The sequence below is a fragment of the Thunnus maccoyii genome, chromosome 23, assembly GCF_910596095.1.
Source record: "Thunnus maccoyii chromosome 23, fThuMac1.1, whole genome shotgun sequence".
NCBI lineage: Eukaryota > Metazoa > Chordata > Actinopteri > Scombriformes > Scombridae > Thunnus > Thunnus maccoyii.
The window spans coordinates 26,110,738-26,133,732 of NC_056555.1; the positions used below are offsets into that span (position 1 = coordinate 26,110,738).

The 22,995-nt window shown below is 38.2% G+C and overlaps 2 protein-coding genes and 1 long non-coding RNA gene across 5 annotated transcripts in view; 1 reads left to right on the forward strand and 2 right to left on the reverse strand.

Moving 5' to 3' along the window:
* Positions 1-2,343: 2,343 nt before the first annotated feature.
* LOC121891005 (T-cell ecto-ADP-ribosyltransferase 1-like) overlaps positions 2,344-22,995 on the reverse strand; it is an 86,905-nt gene continuing 66,253 nt past the window's right edge. Inside the window, exons 1-4 of one of the 3 annotated variants that reach the window (XM_042403711.1) lie at positions 5,785-5,883; positions 5,341-5,432; positions 4,733-4,813; positions 2,344-3,675 (exon numbers count right to left, since the gene is read on the reverse strand). In XM_042403711.1, the coding sequence (XP_042259645.1) occupies positions 2,950-3,675; positions 4,733-4,813; positions 5,341-5,412 (879 nt within the window). In that variant the 5' untranslated portion in view covers positions 5,413-5,432; positions 5,785-5,883 and the 3' untranslated portion in view covers positions 2,344-2,949. Of the gene's footprint in view, positions 3,676-4,732; positions 4,814-5,340; positions 5,433-5,784; positions 5,884-22,995 lie in introns of those variants that run through there. The other 2 variants (XM_042403710.1, XM_042403712.1) reach the window with 2 other exon arrangements.
* Positions 15,020-21,214, reverse strand: LOC121891006 (T-cell ecto-ADP-ribosyltransferase 1-like). The gene is made up of 3 exons (XM_042403713.1): positions 21,088-21,214; positions 20,644-20,735; positions 15,020-16,161 (listed from the first exon to the last, which is right to left on the reverse strand). The coding sequence occupies exons 2-3, from the start codon at positions 20,713-20,715 to the stop codon at positions 15,334-15,336; spliced, it is 900 nt and encodes a 299-aa protein (XP_042259647.1). The 5' UTR covers positions 20,716-20,735; positions 21,088-21,214; the 3' UTR covers positions 15,020-15,333.
* On the forward strand, positions 18,190-19,411 carry LOC121891010. Its single transcript, XR_006094010.1, has 3 exons — positions 18,190-18,334; positions 18,624-18,779; positions 19,025-19,411. It is a non-coding gene; the product is annotated as an uncharacterized LOC121891010 (long non-coding RNA).

Below are 22,995 nucleotides of genomic sequence, written 5' to 3' on the forward strand. Positions count from 1 at the left end.
AACAGCTGATTGGTCACCTGACTGATGAGAAACACCTGCTTCTCTCTCTGCTCATTAAACACCTGGAGCCCGTTCCTCACGTGTGTCTTCACATGCTAACCTGCTGATCTCAGCGCTGAGGAGCTGATATCTCGGACTCTGTTGCTCCTGTTAGGACTAAAGAAACTAAACCAGTGTCAGAGCCGTGGCTGACTGATAATACCAGAGAGCTGTTAAAGCTGCTAAATCAGAGTTTATATTGAAGCTTGTCTCCAATAACAGTAGAAGGCCTCAGGTTCTCCTCAATGCTTTCAGCTCTCTTATAAATCCTTGTGATACAGCTCGTATTGTGCCAACTACACTCTGTGAACACTTTAAGGTCTTTAAGTTCTTTTACAGTATCAGTATTACTGGATCTCAGTGCTGCCTTTGACACGGTCGACCACAACATACTACTAGACAGACTGGAAAACTGGTTGGCCTGAACTTCAACAGCCGCATTAAGACAATTTCATCACCTGAAGAATATATCAAGGATTAAAGGACTCAGCAGGATTTGGAGAAACTGGTCCTGCATTTATCTTCAGTAGACTCGACTACTGTAACGCCGTCTTCACAGGTCTCCCTAAACAATCAATCAGACAGCTGCAGCTGATTCAGATGCTGCTGCTCGAGTCACTAAGACCAAGAAAGTGGATCATATAACTCCAGTTCTCAGATCTTTACACTGGCTTCCTGTCTGTCTTTGACTGAATTGACTTTAAGATATTGCTGTTGGTTTATAAAGCACTTAATGGTTTAGAGCCAAAATACATCTCTGATCTGCTGCTACATTATGAACCATCTAGACCTCTAAGGTCATCTGGATCAGGTCTGCTTTCTGTCCCCAGAGTACAAACTAAACCTGGAGAAGCAGCGTTCAGTTTTTATGCTCCACATATGTGGAACAAACTCCCAGAAAACTGCAGATCTGCTGCAACTCTCAGTTCTTTTAAATCGCAGCTGAAGACTTTTCTGTTTGACTTTCATTAAACCACATTAAGGGTTAATATTTTACACTGCACTTGTTTAATCTGTCTTATTCCCTTTTAGCTTTTTTTATTTCCAAATTTAACACTTTTTAATTGTTTTTATATGTCTTTTTACTTGTGTTGCTTTTATATTCTGTTTTAACGCCTTTTATGCTCTATGTAAAGCACTTTGAATTTCCTTGTTGTTGAAATGTGCTGTACAAATAAACTTGCTTTGCTTTTATCTACAAGAGTTCTGCTGTTAGGTCTTCAGCCACTTCCTCTGACCCTTCTGATCAGTTTGAGCTTGTATTATTCTCCTTATTTTCAGAGGTAGTTTAGCATCTGCAGCCTACAAATTGCCCTCCAGACAGTTTCCCCCTTGTCTACTAGAAGTGTTTAATACTGTTAGTCAACACTTCTCTTGTTTCACGGTGAGTTCCAGCTGCTTTTAAACATGCTGTAGACCCCTCAGGCCAGTTTCTGAGCTGCCTTTCTGTCTAAAGTTAGTAGTTTTATTCAATTACAAACATTTTTAGATAAACGTGGCATTTATGAAAAGTTTCAGTCTGGTTTTAAACCACATCATAGTACTGAAACAGCTCTTTGAAGAGTTTGTAATGATCTTCTCCTAACTGTTGATTGAGGGAACTCAGCTGTTCTGCTGCTGTTGGATCTGACTGCTGCCTTTGACGCTGTGGATCCTTTTATCACGTTTCCAACAGTGCGTAGTATCAAAGGCACAGCCCTCAAATGGTTTCAGTTGTACCTGAGAGAGAGGACTCCCTCGGTTCACCTCGGTGAATATTCTTCATTTGTGGCCCGCTTACCTGTGGAGTCCCTCAAGGCTCCATCTGGGGTCTGATGGTACTCTCGGCCCTTTAGATTCTTACAATAAACCTTTTGTTAAGAACGTTGGTGTGACAGCTCCTTCAAATTTGTTAAACAGATTAGTTCAGTTGTCAAAACTAGATTTATTCAGTTAAGACTTTTAGCCAAGGTAAAGGTTTATCTCTCTCCAAAGATCTAGAGAGTTATTCATGCTTTTATCACCTCTCAGTTAGACTGCTGTAATTCTTTGTATGTGGGTATAGAGCAGTCGTCTCTTCATCATCTGCAGTTAGTACTAAATGCAGCTGCTCGTCTTCTAACTGATGTAAGAAAGCGTGATCACATGACACATAACATTCTTAGAAAATAAACAGGAGCAGTTTGTGTTTGTTGGGAGGAGATGATGAAAACATACAGAACAGAAAAATAATCTCACAGTTTACATCATGAAGCCTTTTATTTCCATCTGATGCGTCTGAGCTGCTGCAGTCAGTCTGCAGGACGTTAAACAGCTGCTGGAAACTTTCCATCAACATCAACATGACTGAATGAGTTTCTGACTGTTTGTGTTTGTTTATTTGTTGTTGACGCTGCACACGTGTTAACATTCTTTATTTGGTTAGTTATGAGAATATTGAGTAGAATCAGAATCAACATTATTGTCATTGTTCAAATCAACATTACAGTGCTGATAAAAAGTGACAAACAAAAATATTTCAAATAAAATTACAAATGAAAACAACAATAATAGTTTTTAAAAGAGAGAAACAGTATTGCTCAGAGGCTTTTGGACAATAAATGATGTTGAAACAGACCAGAAACACTGTTAGAGACAGTCAGTGTTCATGTCTGTGTTGGTAGTTTATCATTCATCATTTTTATTATATCACACATGTATTGATTCCATACAGAGACATACAGTCTGCTGCACATAGAAATCAATGTCAAACAGCACAGATGCTCCTACATCTGATACTGTACACAGTAATAGATGATGTTGTGATGCACGATGATTGACTTCAGTACAGCTGTTGTAGAGATTTATAGATTTATTGATTGATTTATGATGTTTACAGAACAAAACTCATTTTATTTATTTTCTCCATCAGTAAAAGAAAACTCTGCTCTCTCATTTTTTTGCAGCTTTGCAGTTTAGGTTACTTTTATCTTTTCGTTCACTCTTCAAAACAAAGACCTTCTCACAATCCTTCAGATTTTTATATTTACCCCGACCTTCAATAATCTTGGTTATCTTGAATGTTTCATAGGGGGGGATAAGCACCTCTTCCTCATGTGGATGCTTCGAATAATTCCCCAGGGCAGCTCCTGAACAGGTCTTAATTTCAAAGCAGGTCTTCATACCAAATTGATAAAGGTTTTTTTTTTTAGAGCTGGAGGCAAACGCACCAAACCGAATTATTTGCTTAACTTTGCCAGTGAACACAGCTTTGGTTCTTCGATAAGTAGTCTGACAGCCTTGTTTTTTTGGGCTTTTTTTCAGGATTTGTATGGCAGTAGTCAGCCAAAAATGTAAAGAATGGAATTTGAAGGAGCTGCCATAGATGTTCCTACCAGTCCGGACTGCTTCATTGAATTCATCATAAAGTTTTTTATCATTTTTATTATTTTTGGAGTCAGATGTATAAGCACAGATTGCCTGCATGTGATTTTTGGTAAGAGCCTTATTCTGTGGGTATGTTTTTTTTGAACATTCTGTCCAGACCATTTTCAATGTTCCCACATTCTCTTTGTTGAAATATGTGCTGTTGACTTTCTTCTCCATCTCCTTGGTGCAGCCTTTGTACATGTCATCAACAGATTCAGGAACTATGTCCAGATGAAATGGGCCGGAGTTCTGGAGGGCAGAAGAAGGAAGGAACAGGTGATGTTACACAACAAAGGTTTTATGGTTTATTCAAACCAACTTATATAAAGTGCAGCAGTAAATACAGGTTGAAGGAAACGTAATGCAGTCTGAATGATGTTTTCTGTCAACATGATGAGAAAATGTTGATACTGAACGTGTCAATAAAACGTTGACTGATAACATGTTTTATTGTTTTGCAGACTAATATCAGCTGGTAGTGACACAGCAATATTTAGGTTTTTATGACTGTGGTTTATGGCACCTGGTTCAGGTCAGAGAAAGATCCTGGTCTCTGTTTAATACAGAGAGAAAGTTTATGAACATTGAAGTGAAAGCAGCATCTTTCACTAACTGTAACCAAACACTGAACACACAGGACTGAGGATGTGAACTCTGCACTTTGAGCGCTGGTTTAACAGTGTTTCTGTGTGTTTATCCTCCTCTACAGCTCTGCTCTCAAACATCATTCAAGCAGCCATTACGTTTGTTACCACAATGGGAAAACTATTTCCTAGTATATAAAGACATTTAGTAGGAGACAGGGCTGGAACTGAGCTGACAACCAACTTGACTTCATGGAATAAAACAAGATGATACCGTCCACTCACAAGTTGGTTACATACAAACCTTAACGTTCAATACACTCAACAGGTTTGACTGATCAACCCTCTGTTGTATAAAGACAATAAAACTGAAGCTTAAGACTTCACTCTGACTGGAGACTTTTTTATTAACATGTTTATTCACTGCTGCAGTTAAAAGACTAAATTAAAACCTCTCCACTCGCTGCACTTTGTACCTCGATGCAACTTGCACTTCCTCCCTCACAGGAAACAACGCTGGAGCTCTGACTCTGAAAAAAGCTTCTCGTGGTTTTTCTACCACAACATGAAGTTACACTTCAGATGTTGTTTCATCAATCAGAAAACACACAGCACATGTCTCGTTATTGTCAGGACTTTTTCTACAAATCTATCACACATGATGTTGGAGTGGAAAGTAAATGTAAAAATGTCCCTCACTGTTAGCAGAATGTGTTACTCACCACAATGGGCAGGTCCCTGTGTGGAGTTTGCATGTTCTCCCCGTGTCTACGTGGGTCTCTGCTGGGTTCTCTGGTTTCCTCCTACCATCAAAGACATGTATGTTAGGGTTAATACTCCTGTCAGAGTTCCTGAGCAAGAAACTGGCAAAAAGACCTGGAGTTGATCCCCGGGCGCTGCACTGTAGCTGCTCCTAGTGTGTGAGTGTAGGTTTAGTTAAATGCAGAGGATACATTTAGTTTCAATGTATGTGAGTGATGAGAAATTACAGTAAATAAATGTTAATATTAATCTTAAACCACCAGACAAAGACTGAAAGTCTTAAAGCAGCAAGTAGGACTAGAACTCCTCCAATGATCAGGTGGGAACGCTTCATCTCTAGACGCTCTTCAACGCTGGAGCTCTGACTTTGAGAAAAGCTTCTCGTGGTTTTTTTACCACAACATGAAGTTACACTTCAGATGTTGTTTCATCAATCAGAAAACACACAGCACATGTCTCGTTATTGTCAGGACTTTTTCTGATGTGTCTACAGATCTGTCACACATGATGTTGGAGTGGAAAGTAAAAGTAAAAATGTCCCTCACTGTTAGCAGAATGTGTTACTCACCAAACAATAGATGGGTGGCATAAGGGCTGTAAGTACTGTAGCAGCCATGATGATTGTGCAGGGCACTGCCATCTCTGCAGTCAGGAAAACAGCTGTACAACGTGAACATACACAAATAAAGAAGTGTGACATGCTGACTGCTGGTCAAAAGGTTTGGTTAGACAGCAGGTCCTTAATATTTCTACAGGACTCATGGTCGTCTCTTTTTATAAATACCATAGACACACAGCTCACCACGAAGCCACAGCTTGTCACCATAGTGACACACAAATACATAAAGTTTGTAAAAACGTTAAAACATAATGTTATTGCATAATAATGAGCTTAATACATTGATAAATGAAGACATCTATTAGGTTCAGTTATTATTAAGTGAATCTGGTGTAAAATCCTGATCTTCATATTTGAAAGTATTTCATCGTTAGTGTGTCAAAGAGTTTTTACCTGTGTTGAACACTTGCTCTGAGATGCTGAGGAGGCAGGAAGAGCAGAGAGGAGTCAGACTGCAGAGGTTTTATAGTCTGTCAGAGACGAGACGAACTCTCTGTGGTCACATGATTTCACCTCCCCTCCCTTCTCTCACTATATCTCATCTTTTCTGTTCAGCTTTTGTAAAAAACTGCAAATGAAGGTGTAAATAAAATGTATGTAGAGTTGAAATTGTTCACAACTCTACAGATTTGCTACAACTTATGTAGAATGCAGCCGTCCTCCCAAGAAAAACAACAGTACAGGTCTTAAATTCAGTCGCCAAAAATGACCTATAGTTACGTTTTACTGACAGACGCCATCTAGTGGCCGTAGTAATTATGACCCGGAGAAGTGACGTCTACATAAGGTGATAAATTTCCTTATTAGGAGGAGGTGGGTTGGATGGCTAGTTAGACAGATAGATAGATGGCAAAAAGTGGACTCAGCTGCAGGAGACCGCTGTTTGATTCACGTTTCCAACTGAGAGTCGGGACAGTTTTTTAAAAACCATAACTATGATTGTTGTGTTGTTAGCTGTTGCCATGACGATGAAGGTTGTCCAACTTTAAGGAAGTAGAAACTTTAACCCAAACCATGTTTCAAGGGATTATTTTAACCCAAACCAGGATCTTTCCCTAACCCTGAACAGACCTTCACCACAGTGTCGTCACACCATAAAACATCATTATTTTTCATGATTCCTGCTGATAGAGGACGTATGAAGGACATAAATGTGTGGTGGACTGTAGCATGTCTACTCAATTATTCTTTTCTTTTACATGCTCTTCACAGGTTGAAAAATTATATCCTTGTATAATTTTCTTTTGTTCAAAATTAGAAATGCGTCATTTTGACCCAAACACCACTTAAAGGTTTAGTATCTATATAAGGACAACCTGCCTAAGCAACACCTCTGACTGACAAAGCTTAAAGTTCTACAATGCACCAAGCAACACTCAAGCAGCAGTTTCCATCAACATGAACCACATGAACCACATGTTCACGTGTTATATATAAGTATCAGATCTCAAGTGTTTTTTCAGTCTGTGAAGTAAAACAAACATCTGTTCAGATCTTCTTGGTGTTGGCTGGGGAGAATGCACTCTTGACCTTTGCTCTCTCCCTACACTACTATAATAGACTGATTAGACTGAAGGTTTAGTATCTATATAAGAGCAACCTGCCTAAGCAACAGCTCTAACTGACAAAGCTCAAAGTTCTACAATGCACCAAGCAACACCCAAGCAGCAGTTTCCAGCAACATGAACCACATCTTCACGTGTCACATGTTTCAGATCTCAAGTGCTTTTTCAGTCTGTGAAGTAAAGCAAACATCCGTTCAGATCTCTTCACACTTGGTGTTGACTGGAGAGAACACAGTATTGACATTTTCCCTCTCCCTACACTAATATAATAGGTTAATAAGGTTCTGTTTTATGCATGCAACATAGCTGTAAACATTATGTTAGGTTCATAACTGTTTTTTAAGAAGAGTAGTTATGTTTATTGTTACAACAGTACTTCATTCATGTGTGTAAGTTTTAAACACTTGGAATAGCGTTTTATAGAGACAGATATAGAATGAAGTAACCACACAATGTGATGTTATATTAAATTGTTAGGGTGAAGTTTGTAAAGTTGTACCTATGTGCTTATAGTATGAACATGATAAACATACTCCATGAAGAAGTCAACAGGATCACATAAAATAGCGGCGTACGTGAAAAGCTTGATTTTATGTTGATGTGTTATTCTTTACTCTAAAGTATTACAGTACACACAACAAAGATATACAGTGAAATTGACAGATGTTAACATGAAATTACTTTGAAAACCATGTACAATCATATGTATTGTACGACTAACCTGAAATGCACATCCACTTATGATCTTGAGCACTGAATGAAACATAACATACAATTCCACAGCACATAATCATTGTCATAAATGTATGTCCCATATTTAATGATGACATTAGTTCCTACAGGTACACCTATGTAATAAATCAAACCCACCAGATTTACAGCTAGTGTAGCACTGTGGCTCAATGTATTTGTACAATATTGAACACAAAGACTTAATAATCTTTACACTATATACACATCATTAGTAGAATATATTTACAAGATATAACACATGGGAATCTGTGACACTGCCCATGGTGGAAAAATGTATACAATGATTTACTTTACCACATCAAGCACCTTGTTGACAGATGATGGTGTAGTTAGAACTTATCATGTATACAGGATTTTTACAAAGTTTTTTTCCATGACAAAGTGTATTTGTGATATATATTTGTGATAGTGCATTATAGAAGAAACATGTAGTAGTTGCTGTTGAAGTTATTACGTGAAAAAGTGTCACCGTGGGGGATCCAGCAGCTGCAATTTGTGTTAACATGTTTTCAATACAGTATTGAATTAATTAGAGAAAAAATTGCTGTTTAAAAGGCATGTAGTAGCTCTATGTCATGTGTAAATGCTGTTGTTGATATGGTGATGAATGATTAGGACTGAAAGCAGAGGATAATGAGAAGACATGCATGGTACGATTTGCTATAGAGATGTATTGCTGGGTACTTTGTGTGATGGTGGTAAATTATGCAAGAATGCAGCTCTATGGGCCATTTGCTGTATTGAAAAACAAAAACATGCTCTGAATGACTAGCATGCTGAATGACTTGTTCAACAGACAAATTTGTTAGAATATGTTTGTATAAAGTAGTTGGTAAAGTTGTGTGTGATTTGAAATAGAGCAAAAAGTCTTGTAATACATGGTTTATGGTGGTAAGTTTGCAGTTGCATGATGGTTTATGGAGAGATGTTTTGTTCATATTTGGCAGTGGTGACCTAGGAAAAGGTGCATAGTTAAAGCAAATCACATATTATGGACATAATATATTTTTATTGTAAGTGATGCTATTGTAGTTTTCATGTAATGTATCAGTAGCAGTGGTGACATTTTGTACCAAAACAAGCACAGCTTTCTAAGAGAGATTGTTTTGATAAGAACTGGTGGAGCAGTTTTTAAAGAAATGAGTTAGAGTGAAATGGTGATTTATTAATCAAGAATTGATGACTACAGAAAAGAGGTGTAGGGGGATCAGAGATTGTTAGCAAAGGACTTGTTTTGCAGGACATTTCTTTTGTGTTTAATCGGCAAAACTATGTTCTACAGGTGTGCTAATGAGCATTCAGGATGAATGGCTGATTGGTCATTTTGATGGAATGTGGAGGACAATGACAGAGCATTAGAATGTGGGTGGGCTTTAAAGGTGTGTTGTGGCATGATTGGTTGTTTTGAGATAGCTCTACCCACACACAAGCAAGGTATAAATATAGAAAGCTATTATATTAAATAAGAAAAGCTGTACTCATTATGATACTAGTGTTAGCTGGTTCTGATGGACTCCAAAATCTAATGCAAGAGTCAATCTGGTTGAAAAATGATATCATTGTATCATTTTTCTTTTAGTAAAATTAGATGCATCAATTTGACCTGAACACCAATTTAAGGTTACATATCTATATAAGGGCAACCTGCCTTAGCAGCAGCTCTAACTGAAAAAGCTAACAGTTCTTCTTACTGCTCTACCTTACTGCAGGGACGAGAATACTGCAGTAACTGTAGTAGTAGTAGCCCTGCAGGGACAAGAATATTGCAGTAACTGTAGTAGTAGTAGCCCTGCAGGGACAAGAATACTGCAGTAACTGTAGTAGTAGTAGTAGCCCTGCAGTGATGAGAATATTTCAGTAACTGCCCTAAGCCCTAAGGGCTGGTCCAAGGTGAGCCTGGCCGGTCTTAACTATAAGCTTTATCAAAAAGGAAAGTTTTAAGCCTACTCTTAAACATAGAGAGGGTGTCTGCACCCCGGACCGAATCTGGAAGATGGTTCCACAGGAGAGGAGCCTGATAGCCCATTCTACTTTTAAAGACTGTAGGAACCACCAGTAAGCTCCATACTGGGAGCGCAGTGTTCTAGTGGGATAATACGGTACTATGAGGTCTTTTAAGATATGATGGTGCCTGACTATTAAGGGCTTTGTACGTTAGGAGAAGGATTTTAAATTCTATTCTAGATTTTACAGGAAGCCAATGCAGCGAAGCTAAAATGGGAGAAATGTGATCTCTTTTTCTAGTTTTAGTCAGTACATGTGCAGCTGCATTCTGGACCAGCTGGAGAGTCTTTAGAGACTTGTTAGGGAAGCCTGATAATAAACACTTGCAATAATCCAGCCTAGAAGTAACAAATGCGTTGACTAGTTTTTCTGCATCTTGTTGAGACAGGATGTGCCTGATTTTTGCAATATTATGTACAGTTGTGCTCATAAGTTTACATACCCTGGTAGACTTTGTGAAATATTGGCCATTTTTGGGAAAATATGACTGATCATGCTGAAAACATTCATTTTTACATAATTCTGTGTGCCCTTTGTAAATAATGATAACTGAAATCACCAAAATGGCCCTGATCAAAAGTTTACATACCCTTGAATGATGATATACACACAAGTTGACACACACAGGTTTAAATGGCTATGAAGGGTAAGTTTCCACACCTGTGACTTGTTTGATTGTAATTAGTGTCTGTGTATAAATACTCAATGAGTTTCTTAGCTCTTGAGAGACCCTGCACATTTCATCAATCAGTAGTGTTCAAGCTCTGATAAAGAAGTGGAAAATGAAGGGTTCTGTTGATACCAAGCCATGGTCAGGTAGACCAACAAAGATTTCAGCCACAACTGCCAGAAAAATTGTTCAGGTTGCAAAGAAAAATCCAAAGCAGCTTCAGCTGAAAATTGCATGCGGCTGTTTCAAGATGCACAATAAGGAGGAACTTGAACAAAAATGGGCTGCGCAGTCAAGTTGCCAGAAAAAAGCCGTTACTGCACCAACACCACAGAACAGCCCACTTAGAATCTGCCAAACAGCACCTAAACAAGCTTCAAAACTTATGGAACAAAGTTATTTGGAGTGATGAGATCAAAATTGAACTTTATGGTCACAACTAGAGACACTATGAATGGTTCACATCTTACAGATTCTGCCGTTCTACAGTCTCTGAACTCATCTGGAAGGATGAAGACCATTTTTCAAAAAGATATTCCCTCATTTGGTGTTTTGATGATTGTGGTGGAGAGCGCTGTCTAACACGTCAGTCCTAAATCTCCCATAGGTGTTCCGTTGGGTTGAGATCTGGTAACGGTGAAGGTCATAGCATATGATTCACATCGTTTAATACCCAAACCATTCAGTGACCCCTCGTGTCCTGTGAATTGGGGCGTTGTCATCCTGGAAGAGACCACTCCCATCAGGATAGAAATGTTTCATCATAGGATAAAGCTGATCACTCATAACAACTTTGTATTTATCTGCAGTGACCCTTCCCTCTAAGGGGACAAGTGAACCCAAACCATGCCAGAAAAATGCCCCCCACAGCATAACAGCCACCAGATCCCCTCACTGTTGGGGTCCAGCATTCAGACCTGGATTTTTGAAGATGAATAAATGTATCTCGTGTCTTATATTTTTCATTTTGGGTATGTGGATGACTTAATGTTTTATATTAGCTTGACACCATTCTAGAATAGGTTAGGTCTATATTATGTTGCACATCAAGGTATTATTGTACATCTATGTTGGTAATAGATTGTAAACAAAGCCGCATGTTGGAAGCATGAAATTAAATAAAGATAATTATAAAAAAAACTAAAAACTCCTTGTAGTTGCTTTAATAAAGATTAAACAAAATATCTTATTTACATTTATTCATTGCTTTTATCCAAAGTGACGTCCAAATGAGGTACAATCCAAGACAGTAGATCAAGGAGAAGCCTTAGAGAATAAGAACCCCAACACACATTTACCACAAGCTGAGTTTTAAAGGAGTTGATGCATCTGTGTCCCCAGCTGAGCATCAGATTCAACCCTCCACGTGCTGCACACTGCACTGAATATAGCTCTACTCATACAGTTAATCATGTTTAACATGATGAGGTACAGGCCAGCAGAATCATCTCCCACATCAAGACATCACGAAGCCTCCACATGATGTGCCACATGCCAGTCTTCTGCTGGATCACTGCTACAGTTCTGGAGGATGTGTTCAAAAGCAGAGAGGGAGGAGAGCTGCCCAAGACCCTGACTGAGATGTACATCCACTTCCTGGTGGTTCAGTCCAAACTGAAGAATGTCAAGTATGATGGAGGAGCTGAGACAGATCCACACTGGAGTCCAGAGAGCAGGAAGATGATTGTGTCTCTGGGAAAACTGGCTTTTGAGCAGCTGCAGAGAGGCAACCTGATCTTCTATCAGATCAGTTCCAGGAGTGTTCACATAGATCTTTAAAGAGGAGAGAGGGCTGAACCAGGACAAAGTGTTCTGCTTCGTCCATCTGAGCGTTCAGGAGTTTCTGGCTGCTCTTCATGTCCATTTGACATTTATAAACTCTGGAGTCAATCTGCTGGCAGAAGAACATACAACATCGTGGTGGTCTAAAATCTTTAAAGAAAAGCCTGAACCAACACCTTTCTACAAGAGTGCTTTGTACAATGCCTTAAAGAGTCCAAGTGGACACCTGGACTTGTTCCTCTGCTTCCTCCTGGATCTTTCACCGCAGACCAATCAGACTCTCCTATGAGGTGTGCTGACACAGACAGGAAGTAGCTCACAGACCAATCAGGAAACAGTCGAGTACATCAAGAAGGATCAGTGAGAGTCTGTCTGCAGAGAAAAGCATCAATCTGTTCCACTGTCTGAATGGACTGAAGGATCATTCTCTAGTGAAGCAGATCCAACAGTACCTGAGATCAGGAAGTCTCTCCACAGATAAAGTGTCTCCTGCTCAGTGGTCAGCTCTAATCTTTATCTTACTGTTATCAGAAAAAGATCTGGATGTGTTTGACCTGGAGAAATACTCTGCTTCAGAGGAGGCTCCTTTGAGGCTGCTGCCAGTGGTCAAAGCCTCCAACAAAGCTCTCTAAGTACACAAATAGCTAGATTTATTCATCATTATTTCTATAATCAGCTATTGTTTCAACAGGGCAGAAAAATAGATGACGTCTAACAAGTTTTTGTCCATTTTATTTCCTCTCCAGGCTGAGTGTCTGTAACCTCTCAGAGAGAAGCCGTGCAGCTCTGTCCTCAGATCTCAGCTCCCAGTCCTCTAGTCTGAGAGAGCTGGAACTAAATAAAAACAACCTGCAGGATTCAGGAGTGAAGCTGCTGTCTGATGGACAGGAGAGTCTACAGTGTAAACTGGAAACTCTCAGGTCAGAATTCAACCTGTTCAACAGATGAACATTTAAAATCTGATCTGAATGATATTAGAGGATAAACATTAAAACTGTGCAGGATTGTCTCTGCTGATGTGATTTGTCAAACTAGGTTTCTAAAGTTACTAAACTTCAGCAGGAGAGAATTACTTTCCATGAAGATCTTTTACTTTTACTTTTCTTTTAGTTTTCTTTTACTTTTGCCTCTGTTGTTGAATTATTTAATACCACTGATGATTTCACAATTTTCCCCTAAATGTGTCTAAAAGCCGAGTATTTACAGGGGGTTCCTCAAGCGCCAGTTTCAGGCTAAAGAGCAGACTTGTCTGTCTGGTGGATACTTTGATGAGCCACTGTAAAGTCATATCTATAGTTTAACTTCAACATACCAAATCTGAAAATTGCACACAGAACTATAATAAAAGTATGTTTTTATTCTTCCTTTTGACAAAAACTTCACTATTTATGAACACATTTGAATGTTTTTAACATTTAGATCACAATGACAAGGTAAACTGCTACAGAATCATCCCTCAGTAGGTGACCTTTCCCATCTGGCTGGATGCTCAACTTTCTGGAGCTCCCTGACTCAGTTCATCTTTTAGTGAGTTAGTTTGGAGATAGTTTGTTGTTGTATCTGACTGCACACAGCAGTACTCTCAGACTGTCTGACATGTGTGTTGTTTTGTGTGTTTGCAGCCTGCCAGGATGTCTGATCACAGAGGAAGGCTGTGCTTCTCTGGCCTCAGGTCTGAGCTCCAACCCCTCCCATCTGAGAGAACTGGATATGAGCTACAATCATCCAGGAGACTCAGGAGAGAAGCTGCTGTCTGCTGGACAGGAGGATCCACACTGGTGATTGGACACTCTCAGGTATAGAGAGACAATGTCTGATAGAGAAGGAAGAGCTGGAAACATTTTCTCTGTCAGAGCTGATCACAGGTCTCAACTGAATCTTTGAGTTTTTATTATTTCCTAATGAAGTTTCCTGTAAATGTTGAAAGTTAAACCTTATTAGATTCAATCAGGGTTTCAGGAGAATTGGGATACTGGATTCAGATTGGATAAAAATCTATCAAAGCCCAACCCCATATTTGAACAGAATAATAAAACAGTAGACTAGAGTGATGTAACGTCCATGTTTGCATGCTGAAAGAGAAGACCGTTTCCTCACCCTGTCAGCACTTAGGTACTGTAGGCTGAACACCTATGAGAGATTTAGGACTGACGTGTTAGACAGCGCTCTCCACCACCATCATCACAACACCACATGAGGAAGATCTTTATGAACAATGATGTTCAGAAACTGTAGGATCAATAACAAGGAGCTCTGAAGCTGTCCTGGTGGTCCGATACCTTAGTAAGACACTTTACGCTGGTTTTTCCTGTAATTTTTCACCCATCTAGATTCCATCCAAACCCTCTGTCATTAACCTTTGTGTGTCAGAAACAGCAGTCTGATTTTCTGTCTCCACACTTTGATCACACACAATGAAACCTTTTAAAACTTCAGAAAGTACATATGAGTATCTGCAACTCTTCATTATGAAAGTTATAAATAACAATAATTACACCAATAGATCATAATGCTTAATCAATAACCTGCATGTTCTCATCTAAAATCATAATTGTACCAACATTCTTTCATTACAAATCTGAAAAAAAGTTCCTAACATCATGTTAATGTTTAATATCCCCAACAGTGAGGCCACATGACCCTGTTCATCTGGAAAAACAATATTATTTCACTGAACTTCACGTATTACTCAACTTCACATATGGCCTATGCCTTTAGCGAGCCCTGCATCTGATACTGTACACAGTAATAGATGATGTTGTGATGCACACTGATTGACTTCAGTACAGCTGTTGTAGTGATTTATAGATTTATTTATTGATTTATGAAGTTTACACAACAAAACTCATTTTATTGCCTTTTCTCCAGCAGCACAGATGCTCCTACATCTGATACTGTACACTGTAATTTATGATGTTGTGATGCACAATGATTGTCTTCAGTACAGCTGTTGTAGAGATTTATACATTTACTTATTGATTTATGAAGTTTACAGACAAAGACTCATTTTATTTCATTTTCTCCATCAGTTGACATTGTGGGTGTATGTGATGTGCTATTGTGTGTAGCTTTGTATTTTGTATTATGTGTCCTGTTTGTTTTTTGCTTTGTTCTGTTTTAATGTGACCTGCCAAAGCGACTGCAGATGAAAAACTCTGATGCAATACATCAAATGTTAACATTTATGTTTAACACTGTAAATGGTCCCAATAAAAACAGAAAACAGAAAAAAAGAAAACTCTGCTCTCTCATTAGTTGTGTAGCTTTGGAGTTTAGGTTACTTGTGCGGTTTAGATTACTCACATCTTTTTGTTCACTCTCCAAAACAAAGACCTTCTCACAATCCATCAGAACTGGAAATGTACCCCGACCTTCAATAATGTTGGTTATGTTGAATGTTTCATAGGGGGGGATAAGCACCTCTTCCTCTTTTGGAAACCATGAATAATTCTTCAGGTAAGCTCCTGAACAGGTCTTAATTTTAAAGCAGGTCTTGCTACCAAATCGAGTAAGGTCTGTTCTTTTAGAGCTGGAGGCAAATATACCAAACCGAATGATGTCGTTAACATTGCCAGTGAATGCAACATTGGTTCTTCGATAAGCAGTGTTACAGCTATTGTTTCTATTCAGGGTTTGTATGGCAGTAGTCAGCCAGAAATGTAAAGAATGGAATTGGAAGGTGCTGTTGTAGGTGTTCTTACTGGTCCGGACTGCTTCATTGAATTCTTCATGAAGTTTTTTATCATTTGGATTCTTTTTGTAGTCAGATGTATAAGCACAGATTGCCTTCATGTGGTTCTTGGTGAGAGTCTCATCCTCTGGGTCTTTCTGTTTGTTTGAACATTTTTCTGCATTTTCCCAGGCATCTTTAAATGTTCCCACATTCTCTTTGTTGAAATATGTGCTGTTGACCTTTTCCTTCATTTCCTCGGTGCAGCCATCGTACATGTCATCAACAGCATCAGGAGCCATATTCAGTGGAAATGGGCCGGGGGTCTGGAGGGCAGAAGAAGGAAGGAACAGGTGATGTTACACAACAAAGGTTTTATGGTTTATTCAAACCAACTTATATAAAGTGCAACAGTAAATACAGGTTGAAGGAAACGTAATGCAGTCTGAATGATGTTTTCTGTCAACATGATGAGAAAATGTTGATACTGAACGTGTCAATAAAACGTTGACTGATAACATGTTTTATTGTTTTGCAGACTAATATCAGCTGGTAGTGACACAGCAATATTTAGGTTTTTATGACTGTGGTTTATGGCACCTGGTTCAGGTCAGAGAAAGATCCTGGTCTCTGTTTAATACAGAGAGAAAGTTTATGAACATTGAAGTGAAAGCAGCATCTTTCACTAACTGTAACCAAACACTGAACACACAGGACTGAGGATGTGAACTCTGCACTTTGAGCGCTGGTTTAACAGTGTTTCTGTGTGTTTATCCTCCTCTACAGCTCTGCTCTCAAACATCATTCAAGCAGCCATTACGTTTGTTACCACAATGGGAAAACTATTTCCTAGTATATAAAGACATTTAGTAGGAGACAGGGCTGGAACTGAGCTGACAACCAACTTGACTTCATGGAATAAAACAAGATGATACCGTCCACTCACAAGTTGGTTACATACAAACCTTAACTTTCAATACACTCAACAGGTTTGACTGATCAATCCTCTGTTGTATAAAGACAATAAAACTGAAGCTTAAGACTTCACTCTGACTGGAGACATTTTTATTAACATGTTTATTCACTGCTGCAGTTAAAAGACTAAATTAAAACCTCGATGCAGCTTTCACTTCCTCCCTCACAGGAAACAAAGCTGGAGCTCTGACTTTGAAAAAAAGCTTCTTGTGGTTTTTCTACCACACTGTAAAAAATGCTGTGAAATCCACAGTAATTTACTGTGTTTCTGCACAGTTAATCACTGTGAATATTTTTACAGTATAGTACTGTGTATTAGGCCTAAAAACACAGTAATCATAATGTTACTGTAGAAAATCACAGCCTCAACCTCAGCCACAACCCTCAAATTCATGGTGCAGATTAAATAATTTAAACTTTAGTTTGAAATAATTATTCTTTTCCTATGAATTGAAATACTGCAAGATGACCTTGTTTGTTCATGCTTCTGCAGGCTGTTACTTTCAGGTAAATTTGTCTCAGTGTTTATCAAGTCATGACCTTTTAGACAGTCTATGTCATGACAGACTGTCAGTGAAGTCGTGAGCTGATTGGTTGAGCCAAAGAAAAACATCACATGATCTCAAATTTGAACAGCGTCACTGAATCAGTCTGGGCGCCAAAGTAATTTACTTCACTGCAGGCGGTTTGGGATTGAACAGCTCTTTGGATTACTACATTATCTTTTTTTCCTTTTATTTTCTTTTTAAGCGTACTCATGTTCTTTTCTGTTTCTGCTCAGTGTAAGTTGTCAGACGGTATCATAGATGGACTGTCTGACATCCTACAGCTTGCAAACTTCACCAGCTAACATTTAACTGCATGGTCCTCTGAAAAAAAGGACACAACACACTGGGAACATTCAGAAATGAGCACTGGAAGATACAGGAGATCACAAAGACACGCCTTAACGTTACAGATGTTAGCTTTATATATTCTGCCTTCATAGGACTCGTGACAGCACTGTAACATGTGTTTAGCCTGTGTCACCCCCTGGCTAACTCAACACTGTTATACTAGCTCACTGTGAAAACATCACCCTGTTTTTTCATCCCTGTAACTTAATAGTTAATTATTCTAACGTTAGGTCTGATAGAGAGGGCAACATGGTCTGATAGTGTGTTCCAAGATGTATATGTATTTATGTATGTTTGAGTGTGTGTGTGTGTGTGTATATATACACATATATATATACATATATATACATATATATATATATATATATATATATATATATATATATATATATATATATATATATATATATATATATACATACACACACACATGCATACATACATACATACATACATACATACATATGTGTGTGTGTATAATCACTCTCAGTAAAAACAATGTTTTCCAAAGTCATGCACAGCTCTAAATCCTGACGCCTTTCTTCATCTTATTTCTACTCCTCACAGCTGAGGAGCACTCCTGCTGATGAGTTCAGTCTCTCCATCATCTCAGGTCTCACTGTGCAAGGTAAGATTTAAAATCCACAGACAAAGCCAAGTTAGTCAGCTCTTGTGGCAGTTGTGCTTGTTATACTATGTGCCTGTTTTTAGATATTTTATATTTATTTTGGCTTAAGCACAAGCATCTCAGCAGTCATCTGCTTAGATCTGTTCTCGGCTTAGATCTGTTCTCTGCTTAGATCTGTTCTCATGTACTAACTCAAATGATATTGTAAGTTTCTTAGTTTTCACAGAGAAAACAGTACTTAGAAGTGATAGAATTGTTGTTAATTAAGTGTTTGATTATTATTCATCAGGAGAACCTGAACTTGAGATCCTGTGTACGACTAAATGGATGCTACTGATTGAGACCTGACTTCACCACCACCTTGGCTGCCATCTTCACATCTTGCTATACGTTCACAGTTGAATATCAGGAGGAAACAATGACATCACTGGAGTCTGTTCAAAAGGTATTGCTCATCAACATTTTTACATCACATCCTATTTCTTTCAGATGAATTTTACTTGCATTTTCCCTGTGATTGTTAAGATTGCTGTTAAGATGTATTAAATGTTTGTTACAATAGGTAATTAAAATCTTGTTGGGTGTAGCCTATTCTACAAAAGCTTACTTTGAGTCTTAAAAACATGTGCTTTGATCATAGCTTGGTTATTACACTGACGGTAATGGTAAAACATTTTTTGTCATCTACAGTAGCTGTCATCCAGTTTGCTGAAGAACATGAAGCAGCAGTGGAGGATCAAAGTGAAATCACCCGGCGGCTTCTGACCTGCATCCAAAGCCTTTTGGCCCAGTGGACTTGTGATGCAAAGTGGACTGATGTGGGCTGTTGGACTCTTTACAGATAAATATGCATCCACAAACATCATTTTAAAGACTCTATGGACACCTGAGTACCTGGTGACATCTCCCACAATTGAATATCCATGTTTAGATTACCTGAGAGTGTTTTGTTTTAAGGAAATAACAGTGTCTAGTGTCAGTGTCTATATTACATATATATCAAGTTCAGTGATTTGATTTTGTTTTGTTTTTTTAACTTGTAGTGGGCTCATTAACTGGCATTAGCATTATTTTTTCATGAGGATTTGTTTAACTGTGGTTACAGATTTAAACAAGCTTTTTACATATTGTATTTTTAATGTTGTCATTGTAATATTTGCCAATGTTTGTGATATATACATTTGAAAACTTTGTTATAGAATGATATTTAAAGGACAGAAAGTTGCATATGGTCGCTGCTTCTTTTATGGCAAACACTGAAAAGAAAACATTTATTTACTTCATTCTTATTTACTATATTCTTATCTACTGTGTTAAGTTGATGCTCATGCAGTCCAAATATTTCTTGCTGTTGCTACTGCACATTAAAAGCTTCTCACTGGTGTACCACTGTGTGGCTTTTATTATGAAGCATGTGCAGGAAATGTGAAACAGACTGCAGTATTGGTCAGTAAACATTGGTCTATGTGAAATGTTTTGTGCTGTTTGGTCAGCAGATCAGTTTTATAAATTGCAAAGGAGAATTGGTAAAAGAGGAAACAGCTGAAATGAGCTGGTAGACGTAGAACTGCAGGCAACAGGCTCTTTTTCTACAGTTTATATCATTAAGTGTAAACAACTTGTTTTGTTCTGCTGTCCTGTCTGAGGGAAAACCTTTTGCACTGTGTATAACAGATATAATTGCAGTGTGGGTATTTCTGCCATATGGAAGAAGGCCATTAGATTTCTGTAAACATGGTGCACAATCCCTGTGCACAGTGAAAATAAGTAAAATGTAGTAGTTGCTGTTTAACAGTTAATAAATAATTGTCATTTAGAGAGTTGGTTCTGTACTCATTTATTGAAATTTAAATGTGGTTAAAAAGTTTACGGCATCATATAAACAACAGTAATCTAATTTACTGCAAAATGTCTGGTGCTGTAATCCATTATACAGTAGTGTAAAATTACTGTATTTTATTTTACAGTTACGTACAGCTACTGTAAAAGTAGATACAGTACCATAAAATTACTGTTTATAAATATATACTTATTATAAATAAATTTATAAATTTACTGTGAAATAAATTACAGTAAGTTACTTGTCAATTGCTGCCAGTTAATTTCTATAAAAATCACAGTAAGTTTTTTTACAAAGCACAACATGAAGTTACATTTCAGATGTTGTTTCATCAATCAGAAAACACACAGCACATGTCTCGTTATTGTCAGGACTTTTTCTGATGTGTCTACAGATCTGTCACACATGATGTTGGAGTGGAAAGTAAATGTAAAAATGTCCCTCACTGTTAGCAGAATGTGTTACTCACCAAACAATAGATGGGTGGCATAAGGGCTGTAAGTACTGTAGCAGCCATGATGATTGTGCAGGGCACTGCCATCTCTGCAGTCAGGAAAACAGCTGTACAACGTGAACATACACAAATAAAGAAGTGTGACATGCTGACTGCTGGTCAAAAGGTTTGATTAGACAGCAGGTCCTTAATATTTCTACAGGACTCATGGTCGTCTCTTTTTATAAATACCATAGACACACAGCTCACCACAAAGCCACAGCTTGTCACCATAGTGACACACAAATACATAAAGTTTGTAAAAACGTTAAAACATAATGTTATTGCATAATAATGAACTCAATACATTGATAAATGAAGACATCTATTAGGTTCAGTTATTATTAAGTGAATCTGGTGTAAAATCCTGATCTTCATATTTGAAAGTATTTCATCGTTAGTGTGTCAAAGAGTTTTTACCTGTGTTGAACACTTGCTCTGAGATGCTGAGGAGGCAGGAAGAGCAGAGAGGAGTCAGACTGCAGAGGTTTTATAGTCTGTCAGAGAAGGGACAAACTCCCTGTGGTCACCATTTCACAGAAACTCTCTACGTGGAACCTCCCCTCCCTTCTTTCACTATATCTCATCTTTTCTGTTCTGCTTTTGTGTGCCTTGTGCACGTCGGGCCGCGGCGCAGTCAAAGGTCTTCTGTCACGGGCATGTAGATGTGTTCAGACCCAGGTTGTCTTCAGACCCAGGTTGTTTTCAGACAGTGCAAGAAGGAGATAAACATCACTTCCTTTGTCCACTATTTTGCCCGCTGCTGGGGCTGCTTTGCTGCTATTTCATAAGGGGCGCTATTCAGCCAGTTTGCATCACTGACTGAACATTGTCATGAGGACGTGTTCAGGCCGGGACTCTTATCAAACATGTAAAGTTTGGGGCAGACTGGAGCATTTACACTAAAGTTATAGCAATTTCCTCTGTCATGGCGAAACACCAAAACTCAACGACACGCCACGGCCACACGCTTCAACAATAGCTAAATTATAGCATATTAGGCACATTACTGCCACCCTCCGCTTCGGACTGTGGACCAAATATTAAATCCTACACATCAATCCTGTCTGTCTAATAAACTCAAAAACAACAAAAAACTGCTGCTCCACCCACTTGACAGGTTCATTAAAGTTTTAATGCTGAGCTCCTGAACTCTAGTCTTCCTGACTTCTTCCCTCATATATTGTCTTTTTTGATCATACTCAGTACAATCTATGCTTGCATGTGTAATAGTTTCCTCAGCAAAGTGGGAAAAAATATGTGCATATATCAGCAATCGCCAAAAATGATAACCAAAAAGTAATCGTGTTAAATAACCGTGATGTCAATATCGAGCAAAAATAATTGTGATTATTCTTTTTGCCGTAATCAAGCACCCCTAAAGAGAATAGAAATTTTCATTTACATACACACACACAAAGCATTTAAATATGTATGTGATAAATTGTTGTCTTTAATAAACAGTTACTTGAACATTTTTCATTGTGCTCCTAATTTTTTTCATTTAGGAACACATGTACATGACAAAAAAGTCAGCACTGAACACTGCTGTCAGGTGTGTAGAGACAATAAGTAACTGCAACTGGACACAGAAAAATACTCATATATGTGAATGGAGAGTGTGAGTGAACCGTTAGGTGCTCGGGTCCTAATAAAGGAAAAACTGCAGTACAGAGCTACAAATTTAGTTTTGATTTTATTTTTCTGCAGCACTTTATCACTAAACAGTCACCCTCACTCCATTTTTTCCCTTCCCCTCATAGGTCATCCCCACTACTGAATTATACATATAAGACCTACAATTATTGTAAAATAAATGTTAATAACACCAAACTTCATACGAAGTTTGTATATAATGTACTGTAAGTATATAGACCTTTCTGCTGTATCCTATAAAACTGAGCTACATTCAGCTGTCACACCCCCCCCCCCAGATGCCTCAGTCTGGCACAAAGTCCATGCCCATAGATTGCCTCCCCATTGGTTTACGTTGTAAGGTGCGATGTGGCACTGCAACTTTCGGGGCTTATAAAATCAAAACAGTTTGAGTTATTACAAAGTTTTTAATAACTTTTGTTGTTTTTGTTTCAGGGTGTGTGTAAAATTTACCATAATTCACTTGTAGTGTTGTGTTGCAGGGTTGCAGGGCAGCTGCCTGTGCTTATTGTAGTTGGCCTCTTTGGGAACTTTTTGCTGGGGTGTCTAACTGTTTAATTAATTGACATTTCTTCATAAAGGCTATTATTATTATTATTATTATTATTATTATTATTATTATTATTATTGTTGTTGTATAGTATATAGTGGCAGCTTTACACTAACTACAAA

Excerpts from the sequence above, each read along its gene's own strand:
- LOC121891006 (XM_042403713.1), bottom strand. The coding sequence starts at position 20,715 with ATGGCAGTGCCCTGCACAATCATCATGGCTGCTACAGTACTTACAGCC. Across the intron at positions 16,162-20,643 it reads TGCCACCCATCTATTGTTTG|ACCCCCGGCCCATTTCCACT; the intron begins GTGAGTAACACA and ends TCTGCCCTCCAG.